The following is a 12,282-nucleotide window of genomic DNA, read 5'->3' as shown; positions in this document are numbered from 1 at the left end:
AGAGAGAGAGAGAAAGAGAGACAGAGAGAGAGGCAGAGTGAGAAACAGGCTCTATGCAGGGAGCCTGACGTGGGACTCGATCCCGGATCTCCAGGATCACACCCTGGGCTGAAGGCAGCACTAAACCACTGAGCCACCCGGGCTGCCCAAGATGGTTTTTAAATGGTAGGGCCGTTGGACATTATTAACTCATAAGCCTGGGTTTTTATGGTCCATGCATGAGTTAAGGCTGCAGGTCATAGGCAAAGGGTGAGGGAAAGCAACTGAAAAGACTTTGGGAGGAAATAACATGGTCAATAGGAATTTTAAAGTATTTTTGGTTCTTTTTGCTCTGGGGTAGGAGGGTACGCCCCCTCTCTGTGTGCCCCTACTAAGTCTTTAATAAAATCTGCTTTTGAGGCACCTGGGTGGCTCAGTGGTTGAGCATCTGTCTTTGGCTCAGGGTGTGATCCCAGGTCCTGGGACCGAGTCTCACATCAGTCTCCCCGTGGGGAGCCTGCTTCTCCCTCTGCCTGTGTCTCTGCCTCTCTCTGTGTGTCTTTCATGAATAAATAAATATTTTTAAAAATCTGCTTTTGTGTGAGTGGTTTATCTTGCAGGCTGTGGAGAGACAGTGAGGTGAGCCTCCAGGGATGCATGGATATATGCAGGGGCCAGAAGTCGCAGGTAAAGTTAACCAAAATGACCTGATACATATCCTGAAATAAATTGTCCATGTAAGGAGAATATGATCCAGGTGCCAGGGACACGGACTGGAAGTATGGATTGGAATAAAATAAATGGGAAACTCTAGAGAGGAGCCAGTGCCAATCAGCTCTTTTAGGGATTAACAGACACTGTCAACATGCAGGCAGGTGCAGAACGCAAGGCTGGGGTTGGTGGAGATAAGCTATGGTCTGCTCTAAAATGTCATCACTGCTGTGACTTGGGGGTGCGAGATGGTGAAGAGGGAGTCAGGTCAGTACAAGGCCCTTGTTCCTTCAATGAATGAGAGAGGAGCGGCTCTTTGTGAGAGGAGTGGTTGATGCCAACGTCACCTGGGGAGATTATAGCATTCTCCTCAGGACACCGGGATGGTGGAGCCTGTCCTCTAGGAGTATAGGAGGGTCATGAGGATTAGAGAAGAGTGGTCAACAAGAAGGAGTTAGATGTGTCTGGGTGGGAAGCCTGAGAATATTTGGATTCATGAACATGAAGGGGTAGTGGGGCTGGTGGTCAGGTTGGCTTACCGGCATTGGAGTCTTTAGCCCTGTGATCATGGTTAAGAAAAGGAGGCACCAGGCTGCGAAGATGCCCAGGGTGAGGTGCACGACCAGGGACTCTACCCCTTCCTCAATGTGGCCCGAGGCACTCAGTGTGGTGTGGTACCAGAAGTACTGGTGGGACACAGTCTGAAGGCAAGAGAGGTCTGGGGGAACGCAGGCGTTTAGGAACCACCTCACTTGGTGTCTGCCTCTGCTCTTTGCTTCCTCCCCTTGGGCTCTCACTCCCTGTCTCTTGCTCCTTGGTGCCCTTGCCTCCCTTGGCCATGCTGGCCTTCTCTCTCCCTCTCCTCACCAGTAACATTGATGGTCTTCACCAGTGGGCACTGGTTCCAGGGCAAGGAATTATCAAAGGAGTTGCCCAGGTAGGAAATGCTCCAGGTGATGATGATGCTGTTATACAAGCTTATCAAGATGCACACCTAGGGATGGACAGAGTGGGCCTGAGGGGCAGGATGGACAGAGATGGGGGATCTGGACACTGCAAGGGGTGAGTTGGGATGCCTCTTGGCTGGGCCCCTCATTCACCAATATGCTAGCGTATCCTATGCCGCCCAGCCAGGGGACGAGCTGCTTCCAGACCCGGATGTTGTCCATACGCAGCCAATGCCCCATGATCATCTCCATGTACAAGAGGGGGATCCCGAACAAGAGGAGCATGAAGAAGTACATCAGGATAAAATTGCCTGAAGAAGGGAGCCAGGAGCTGTGCTCAGGCAGCCAGCAGTCCTGGCCCCCCTCCTCTCATCCCCTTGAAGTCCAGGTAGACCTCCACTTCTGCCCTCCCCCAGGACCCAGGAGTCCGGGCTCCAAGCCTTGAAACTCCTTCCTTAAACTCAGGATCTAGGCCCCTGGCCTTACCTCCTCCGTTCCGATGACACAGGTAAGGGAAGCGCCATATGCTGCCTAGCCCAATGGTGAAGGCAACCTGCATCAAGGTTTTCTTTGTTTTTTTAGTCTGAGCAAAGTAGTTTTGGGTCTTGGTAGCCAGAATCTCCTTGACTGTGAGCTTCCTGGGCAGGGATGAGGAAGTTTTGGTTTCTTTGAGAGCCTCTTCCTCTGACAGTTCTTCAAGGGACTCCATGTCCTTCTTCTTACAGGCCAACTAACTCCTGAGAGAAGCATGGGGTAACCAAGAATAATAGACTGTAAGGGCTATGTCTCAGGTAGCATCCTATAAAAATTCATGGTTGCAGGGTTTTATAGCAACAAAGGGCCAGAATTTAACTCTTGACCCTTCTCACTGGTTGACTTTGAGCAAATAACTTCATCTCTCTGAGACTCAGGTTAGTTTTTCTTTTTTTCCTCCCTCATCTTACAAGTACAGATGAATTTCAAAATATTTAATAACTGTTACAGTGTGAGCACCAACCAGAATGAATGCCAGCCATAATCGCTGGAGTGTCAGTTTAACATCAGCCCAGGCTGATAGGATTAAAATGACGTAATGGGAGAGCCAAGGACACAGCAAACACTCCAGCACTCAGGTTCCTTTCCTTTCTCCTTCTGGTCCACTTGGCCCAGCTCTGGGCCCGCGGTTCCCAAACCTGCCTATCACAATCATGAGCTCTCAAAACACACAGATTCCTGCCTTTCAATCTGCTAGCTCCATTCTTCCAGACTCTGACTCAGTAGATTTAAGGTGGAGTTAGGTTAGAGGATTGGCAGAATTAAAATGTTTCCTTGGGGTTCCATTTCTGGAAAGGCAGCACGAGGGCTCTGTGGACACATTCCCTAACGAAACAAGCACAACATGTTGCAAAGAAACATTTAAAGTCTCTAGAAATTGTCCTAAGGGCATGTAGAAAATGAAGAAATATTTATTCAAGAAAATCTAGTAAAACTCACTAAGAACACTGAGAGTCGGTGGCATTGGACTCCACAGCCTGCTCCCTCCCTCCTCACTCCCAGCCCAGTGCTATGGAAATGGCACAGGGTTCCCTCTCTCCCTAGATCCCACACAGAGTCAGAGTCAATGGCATCTTCCCAGGAGGGGCAGACCACCAGCATTTCGCATTCCTTTTTGGTGACATGTTGCAGATACTCAATTCCAGGCAAGTGCGGTATAAGTAAAGGTCAGGAGCCCCCTTCTTCCACTCAGCCCTCATTTGTGGCATGGCATACTGGGAAGACCAGGGCCCTGGTTTCCCCCGATCCCAGCTCATTGGTGAGGGGAGGTTATGAGCTAGGAGGGGTAAGTCAGTAAGACCAGAGGCTAATGCTCCACATAGTACCCTGCTCCAAAGCACTCAGAGAGAAGCACACCCCTGTTCCCATCCAGGTCTGGAGATCTTGTCCTGGGAGAGACAGCTGGGGGCTCAGATGAGGAACGCGAGAAAGGCAGCAGCAGTGAGAAGGAAGGCAGCGAGGATGAGCGCTCAGGCAGTGAGAGTGAACGCAAGAGGGTGACAGGGACCAGGCGAGTGACAAGAGTGGTAGCGGCAAGGATGAGAGCAGTGAAGAGGAGGCCCGGGCTGCTAGGGACAAAGAGGAGATCTTTGGCAGTGATGCAGATTCAGAAGACGATGCGGATTCTGATGATGAGGACAGAGGCCAAGCCCGTGGCAGTGACAACGATTCGGACAGTGGCAGTGATGGGGGTGGCCAGCGGAGCCGGAGCCGCAGCGCCAGTCCCTTCCCCAGTGGCAGTGAGCACTCCGCCCAGGAGGATGGCAGTGAAGCTGCAGCTTCTGATTCCAGTGAAGCTGACAGTGACAGTGACTGAGTCCCAGGCCCTTCAGGGTTGGTGCAGACACGATTATAATAATGCAAGAATTATGCGCAGAAGGCACTTTGAGTGGTCTGTTGAGTGGTCTGTTTGCAAACCCTTCGCTTTGTTTCCCTCCTCTCCTCCAGGCCTTGCTGTTAATAAAGCCAACTTCTTTCCCTTAAAAAAAAAAAAAAAAAAAAAAAAAAAAGATAAACTGCAGGCTGGTAATACACTTGCCAAACCAAGGAAAGAGACAGCTAACAAGATCCTTTCCGGGGTCAGAACAAACTTCAAGCATTGAGTTAAAAAACTACTCCCCAAAAGGAGCCCAAATTTAATTAGATTGTGCACCAGACCATTGTCAAAAACACCAAAGCAATCGGCTAGAAATTAGTGGGTCGAAAAATGATAAAGAGCTTTGTCACCAGAAGCCCTGTACCGCAGGAAATATTACTGCAGATTCCTCTGAGAAGGGAAATGATTTTAGATGGAAGATCAGACATGCAGAAAGGAATCAAGAGTAATGACAATGTAAATCTGTGGATAAGACCAAGACTGCACAAGAACAGTAACAGCAACATCTTATTTGGTCTTAATAAGTGAGGAATAAGAATTACGTGACATCAGAGATTAGGAGGGCAGCAAATGGGAGAATTGCTTTATATAAGTACTCCCTGCTCAGCGAGGAGGAGGATAAAAGTACTGAAAGCAGGGTACAGGAGCTCTCACAGAACCCCCCCTCAACTTAGCTCCTAGCTGCTTCTGACCAGTCATGGAGCCCTTAGGTACTGTTAAAGAAACATAAAATTGCCTCAGGAAAGAGCATCAGGTGGCCCCCCCACTCCTACCCCAGAAGTCTGTGGGATGCTGTTCTGCCTAAGATAACAGATCTAAGTGCGCTGCGGTGTTTGCAAGAAAACACAAAAATTTGCAGCTCAGCAGTAGTCACAGGATGTAGAACTTCCGCCTTTATACTCTAGAGATGACGTCACTAATGCAATCTGCGGAGAGTGGTTTCCAGTTCCCAGTCCCCCTGAAGCAGAGCGGCCGCTGCAGTATGGTCACATCGAAACCAGACAAGAACATGCCAGAAGGGATGGGATGGTCAAGAAAGGAAATACAGCTGACTTAATCTTTAATTAATCACCATGATCCCAGACTCATGAGACCCTTACCCTGAATTTTCACTCCTTTTTCTTTTTCTTTCTTCTTTCTTTTTTCTTTCTTTCTTTCTTTCTTTCTTTCTTTCTTTCTTTCTTTCTTTCTTTCTTTCTTTCTTTCTTTCTTTCTTTCTTTCTTTCTTTCTTTCTTTCTTCTTTCTTTCTTTCTTTCTTTCTTTCTTTCTTTCTTTCTTTCTTTCTCTTTCTTCTTTCTTTCTTTCTTTCTTTCCTTTCTTTCTTTCTTTTCTTCTTTCTTCTTTCTTCTTTCTTTCTTTTCTTTCTTTCTTTCTTTTCTTTTCTTTCTTTCTCTTTCTTTCTTCTTTCCTCTTTCTCTTCTTTCCTTCTTTTTTTCTTTCTTCTTTCTTTTCTTTTTTTTTCACGTCAGACGGGTAATGTGCCGTGGTGGTAACAAGGTTTGAGGGGGGCACATGTCACACAACAGCGTGAGCACCCAATCATCATGCTCATGAACTACAAAAGGATCCAAATTTTCACCCTTTAAAAGCCCCTATTTGCAAGTCATCAGGGAACTCAAGACTTTTTGACATTAGCTCCTGGTTCTCTTGGGTATCACTGGACGGTAAATCTTTCCTCACTGCAAAAGCTTGGTGCCAGTTTTTATTGGCTTGCTGAGTATCAAGTGGATGAATTCTTGTTAGGTTTGCTTACAGTACCAATAAACATCATTTGATAAAACATATTTATATTTAATATCTAGGGGAACCATTAAAAGAATAAAAGTAAAGTATAACTTCTAAGCTGTGAGAAAAAATAGACTAATAAAAAACAAGCAATGCACAAAGAATGCAAGAAGAAGAGAAAAAGTAATATAGAGTAAATAGGACAGGTACAAAATGCCTCATTAAATGGTATATTTAAACATAAACAGGGCAGCCTGGGTGGCTCAGCAGCGGTTTTAGTGCCACCTTCACCCCAGGGTGTGATCCTGGAGACCCGGGTTTGAGTCCCATGTCAAGTTCCCTGCATGGAGCCTGCTTCTCCCTCTGCCTGTGTCTCTGCCTCTCTCTCTCTCTCTCTGTGTCTCTCATGAATGAATGAATAAAATTTTTTAAAAAATCAGGCTAAACTGGCCTGTATTTAAAAAAACAAAAAAATAAACATAAGAGGATTTATGTTAAATGTATATGGACTGAATGCTCCAATTAAAAGATAAGTTTTCAGACTTTATAAAATCAGACTAAATGCTGTTTACAAGGGACATCTAAAATATAAGAATTTGGAATAGTTAAAAGTAAAGAGCATGGAAAAAGAAGTAAAGAGCATGGAAAATAGTATTCCATGAAAACCCTACCCCAAAAAAGCTTGTATAGCTTTATTAATATATTAATATATGATTTTTATACATTAAACTATAATATTAATGTCTATGTATATATACTTAATATTTATAAATATATTAACATATATTTAATATTTAAGGTAAAGTTTCCAGAGATAAAGAGGGAAATTTATTATTATTATTATTTTTAAATATTTTATTTATTTATTCATGTGAGGCACAGAGAGGCAGAGACATAGGCAGAGGGAGAGCAGGCTTCCTGCAGGTAGCCCGTTGTGGGACTCCATCATGGCACTCTGGGATCACGCCCTGAGCCAAAGACAGAGGCTCAACCACTGAGCCACCCAGGCTTCCCAAGAGGGAAATTTAATAATAGGATAAAAAGTTCCATTCACTGGGAAGACCTATGAATTCTAAAATGTTATTCATCTCTTCATATGGCCTCAAAATGTAGGAAATTGAGAATCCAGTTATCTGTGGCATAACAGATAAAAATCAAAAATTCATTAAGGATATAGAAGATATGAGCAACTTAATTAGTACATTTGACCTAATGAATATATATGTATATCCACACATATACAACTATATTAAAAAACTGCAGAATACATATTTTGAAGAACATGCTAAACAGGTGCACTTGGGTGGCTCAGGTGATGACCTGAGTCCTGGGATCGAGTTCCACATTGGGCTCCGGGCTCAGCGAAGAGTCTGCTCTTCCCTTTCCTTCTGCCCCTTTCTCTCTCTCTCTCTCTCTCTCTCTCAAATAAAGAAATAAAATCTTTTTTTAAGAGTTTATTTATTTATTCATAGAGACAGACAGAGAGAGAGAGAGAGAGAGGCAAAGACACAGGCAGAGGGAGAAGCAGGCTCCACGCAGGGAGCCCGACGTGGGACTCGATCCCAGGTCTCCAGGATCTCACCCTGGACTGAAGGCGGCGCTAAACCGCTGAGCCATCCAGGCTGCCCAAGAAAAAAATTCTTAAAAAAAGAACACACTAAACAATTACGAAATATCAACCATATTTCCCATAAAACAGATCTCAACAATATCAAAGAATTACAGTCACACACAGTACACTTCACTACATGCAATTAAACTAGAAATTAATAATACAAATTAGTTTTAAAATTCCTATGTTTGGATATTAAAAACTACACTTTAAAATAACCAATGGTTGAAGAATTGATTATAATGGACATCAGAAAATATTTTGAAAAGAATGATAATGAAAATACAACATATCAAAACATGAGGTGGGGCGGCACCTGGCTGGCTCAGTCTGGAGTGAGCGACTCTTGATTTGGGGTTGTGAATTTGAGCCCCACATTGGGTGTAGAGATTGCTAAAAAAAAAAAAAAAAACTAAATAAACTTTAAAAAATGGGATGCAGCTAAAGCCAAATATTAGAAAATGTAAAAACATGAAAATTAATAAGCTAAGACTCCATCCCTGAGAAACTAGAAAATAAGAGCAAAATAAACCCAAAAAAGAAGAAGTTAGGAAATGATAAAGTTAACAGGAGAAATTAATAAGGTGGAAAACAACATACAATAGAGAAGATCAACAAAATCAAAGGTGGGTTCTTTATTTTTTTATTTTTTTAGTTGGTTCTTTAAAGAGACAAATTTGATAAAAATCTCTAATAAGACTTGACAAGAAATAAAGAAAGGACAATCAGTGTCAGAATAAGAAAGCATCATTATAAATCCTGTAGTTGTTAAAAATAAAATCCAACACTACAATAAAGAATTTTATTCCTGCAAGTTTTGGGGGAAATAATACTTAATAAAACTTATGCAAGAAGATGGGATCCCTGGGTGGCGCAGCGGTTTGGCGCCTGCCTTTGGCCCAGGGCGCGATCCTGGAGACCCGGGATCGAATCCCACGTCAGGCTCCCGGTGCATGGAGCCTGCTTCTCCCTCTGCCTATGTCTCTGCCTCTCTCTCTCTCTGTGTGACTATCATAAATAAATAAAAATTAAAAAAAAAAAAAAAAACTTATGCAAGAAGAAATAGAAACTTTGAATTGTTCTATAAATTACATTTTTAATTTTTATTTTAAAAATATTTATTTATTTAAATAATCTCTCTGACCAATGTGGGGTTCGAAATCACAACCCCAAGATCAAGAGTTGTGTGTTCCTCCCACTCAGCTAGGCACCCCTGTTCTATAAATTTTTAATAAATTACTTCTGTAATTAGTCATTTTGCTCCAAAGAAAATTTCAGGGCTGAATGATTTCACTGGTGGATTGTACTAAAAATTTAAGAAATAAATACTACTGGGGCCCCTGGGTGGCTCAGCAGTTGAGTGTCTGCCTTTGGCTCAGGTCGTGATCCTGGGGTCCTGGTATTGAGTCCCACTTTGGGCTCCCCGCAGGGAGCCTGCTTCTCCCTCGGCCTATGTCTCTGCCTTCCTCTGTGTCTCTCATGAATAAATACATAAATTCTTTAAAAAAAAGAAATACCACTAATATTGCATAAAATCTTCCAGATTAGAAAAAGTGGCAAGACCAGTGTAACCTTAATACCAAAATCTGGCAAAGGAATAATGAAGAAGAAAATCACATATCAGTGTCAATCATGAACAATGATGCAAATGCCTTCAACAAAATACTGGCAAATCAAATCCATTAATGTATAAAAACAGTATTACATCACAACTGTGTTGAGTTTATTCTAGTCATATAGGGAGGTTTAGAAGTAAAGATCAATCAATGATAACATAATGTAGGATAGAAATAATACAATCATCTCAATATTTGCGGAAATATTTTATAAAACCCAATAACCACTTATTAAAAAAAAAAAAACCAACTTGAGGAAACCAGGACTAGAAAGGAACATTCTTAATTTTATAGAGGTTATTTACAAAGAAGCTTATAGCACACACTGTACTTAATGATAAAGTGTTGAAGGCTTTTCCTTTTTTTTTTTTTTTTTTTTAAGATTTCATTTATTTATTCATAGAGATGCAGAGAGAGAGAGAGAGAGGCAGAGACACAGGCAGAGGGAGAAGCAGGCTCCATGCAGAGAGCCTGTGGGATTCGATCCAGGGTCTCCAGATCACGCCCCGGGCTGCAGGCGGTGCTAAACCACTGCGCCACCAGGGCTGCCCTTGAAGGCTTTTCCTTTGGAGTTTGGGAATAAGACAAGGATGCCTACTTCAGTCCCTTTTAGTCAAAGTGGATTTAAAGTTTAGGTTGATGATAGCATCCATGGTTCCAACTCTTCAAATTTTTTCTATATATACCCCCTTTGCAATGTGATTCTGCAGTTCCTTTTACGAATGAGGCCATAATCTACTCTCCTACACCTTGAATCAGGGCTGCTGTGCCCATTCAGAGCCTAGATTGCAAAAGACCTTTGTTTCTGTTTCCTCTCTTACACTCTTGCTATCACCATGAGGATGTATCTAGGCTAATTTGCTGGAAAATGAGATGTAAATCTGAGCTGAGCTGAATCATTCCAGTGGTCCCAGCACAAGCTGGCCTAGATCATCAGTCAATAGCCAACCAGACTCTTAGCTGAGTCCAGCCTAATGACTCATGAGATATAATAATAAATTCTTGTTGTTTTAAGTCACTGAATTTTGAGGTGGCTTGTTATACAGCATTTTGGTGGCAATAGATAATCGGTTCAAGATCTTAGCAAGTGCAATAAGATTTTTAAAGTGTAAACTTTGGAAAAGAAGAAATTAAAGTGTCATTATTTACAGATACAATTGTATATATAAAAAATAAAACAGAATCTATAAATACATTATTAAGACTAATAAGTGAATTTAGCAAGGTGGCTGGATACAGGGTTAATGGAATACAATTAATAGAATTTCTAGATACCAGCAAGAAATAAATAGGTAATGAAAAAATTAAAGGTAACATTTATAATAACATTGAGATATTTCAAGTACTTAGGAATAATCTAACAAAAGAAAGATGAGACTTCTATACCAAAACCTATAAAGGATTATTAAGAGAAGTAAAAGTATTTTGTTTTGTTTAAGAGAAGTAAAAGTTTTAAATTGAATTAAAATAAAATTTAAAAAATTAAAAAGAGAGAAGTAAAAGTTTTAAATAAATGGAGAGATATTTCATGTCAACTCACAGTACTGTAAATGACAGGGTTAAATAATTAGGATGGGAAAATGTGGAATAATTAGGATGGGAAACAATGAAATTTGATCATTATCTCAGATTGTACAAAAATTAATCCATGAGATTTAAAAATGAAAGGCATAGGGATACCTGGGTGGTTCAGCATTTGAGTGTCTGCCTTTGGCTCAGGTTATGATCCTGGGGTCCTGGGATCGAGTCCCACATTGGGCTCCCTACATGGAGCCTGCTTCTCCCTCTGCCCATGTCTCTGCCTCTCTCTCTGTATCTCTCATGAATAAATAAAATCTTAAAAAAAAAAAAAAAGAAAAGCACATTCATAAGTCTTCTAAAGAGTTTAATATGAGGGAGTAGCTTCATGATCTGCAGGTTAAGAAAGATTTCAAAAATAGGACTTAAAAAATACTAACAAGAAGGGAAACAATAGGTAAATTTGAATTCATTGGAATTCAGAGCATCTGTTCATCAAGAGGCAGCATTAGGGGATCCCTGGGTGGCGCAGCGGTTTAGCGCCTGCCTTTGGCCCAGGGCGTGATCCTGGAGACCCGGGATCGAATCCCACATCGGGCTCCTGGTGCATGGAGCCTGCTTCTCCCTCTGCCTATGTGTCTCTGCCCCTCTCTCTCTCTCTCTCTCTCTGTGTGTGTCTCTCATGAATAAATAAATAAATCTTAAAAAAAAGAATATCCATCATTTGCTTTAACGTGGATAGAACTGGAGGATATTATGCTGAGTGAGGTAAGTCAATCGGAGAAGGACAAACATTATATGGTTTCATTCATACAGGGAATATAAAAAATAGTGAAAGGGATTAAAGGGGAAAGGAGAGAAAATGAGTGGGAAATATCAGAGCGGGTAACAGAACATGAGAACTCCTAACTCTGGGAAATGAACAAGGGGTAGTGGAAGGGGAGTTGAGCAGGTAGACAGGGGGATGGGGTGACTGGGTGACGGGCACTGAGGGGGGCACTTGGAAAGAGCACTGGGTGTTATACTATATGTTGGCAAATTGAACTCCAATAAAAAATATACAAAAAAATCCAGAACCTATAAAAGGTCCCAGAAATTGATAAGAAAAACATAAATAACCCAGTAGAAAAATGCTCAGGAAACACAAAGATGCTTTTCACCAAAGTGGTTTGTCAAATGGCCAGTGAAGATATGAAATGGTTCAAGCTATTTAAACAGAAGAGAAATGGTGATTAAAACCACTTTGAAGGGCCACACTACACCAGTCAGATTGGCTAGAATGAAAAGGCCAAGAACAAATATTGACAAGAAAGAGGAGCCATGGGGAATGTCATACACTGCTGCTGGGGGTGGAAACTGACAAAATTATTTTGAGAGATGGATTGGCCATTATCTATTAAGAATGAAGGTATACATATCCCATGAACAGCAATTTAACTCTCGGGTATAATTGCAACAAAAATGTGTGTTCATGTGTAACAAAGCATACATACAGGAATTTCTTTAACAGCACTGTTTGGAACAACCTCAAAAGAAAACAATCCAAAGTCCAACACAGTAGCATATATAGTGATATAACCAATACAAAAGAATACTACACAGCAAAGGGGGAAAAATGTTCTACAGCTACACTTAACAACATGGATGAATCCCCAAAACTTAACATTCAGCCAAAGAAGCTATATCTCAAGGAATACATGCCATAGGACTCTGTTTATAACAAAGTAAACAAAACAAAACAAAAAACAAAACCCAGGCAAAAC

The 12,282-nt window shown here is 41.7% G+C and overlaps 1 protein-coding gene and 1 non-coding gene across 14 annotated transcripts in view; both read right to left on the bottom strand.

Moving 5' to 3' along the window:
• Positions 1-12,282, bottom strand: part of LOC144282246 (orphan sodium- and chloride-dependent neurotransmitter transporter NTT5-like) — an 83,861-nt gene that overhangs the window by 8,903 nt on the left and 62,676 nt on the right. For 8 of the 13 annotated variants that reach the window (XM_077845671.1, XM_077845659.1, XM_077845655.1 and 5 more), the window contains 4 exons: positions 2,124-2,374; positions 1,791-1,948; positions 1,558-1,684; positions 1,230-1,408 (listed from right to left, as the gene is read on the bottom strand). In XM_077845671.1, coding sequence (XP_077701797.1) covers positions 1,230-1,408; positions 1,558-1,684; positions 1,791-1,948; positions 2,124-2,346 — 687 coding nt within the window. In that variant the 5' untranslated portion in view covers positions 2,347-2,374. Of the gene's footprint in view, positions 1-1,229; positions 1,409-1,557; positions 1,706-1,790; positions 1,949-2,123; positions 2,375-12,282 lie in introns of those variants that run through there. The other 5 variants (XM_077845677.1, XM_077845685.1, XM_077845724.1 and 2 more) reach the window with 5 other exon arrangements.
• On the bottom strand, positions 5,512-5,615 carry LOC144289556 (small nucleolar RNA U13). The gene has a single exon (XR_013357401.1). It is a non-coding gene; the product is annotated as a small nucleolar RNA U13 (small nucleolar RNA).

The sequence above is a fragment of the Canis aureus genome, chromosome 1 (genome assembly GCF_053574225.1).
Source record: "Canis aureus isolate CA01 chromosome 1, VMU_Caureus_v.1.0, whole genome shotgun sequence".
Taxonomy (NCBI): domain Eukaryota; kingdom Metazoa; phylum Chordata; class Mammalia; order Carnivora; family Canidae; genus Canis; species Canis aureus.
The sequence above is the reverse complement of the archived record's forward strand: the minus strand, read 5'-3'. Positions and strand labels throughout refer to the sequence as shown.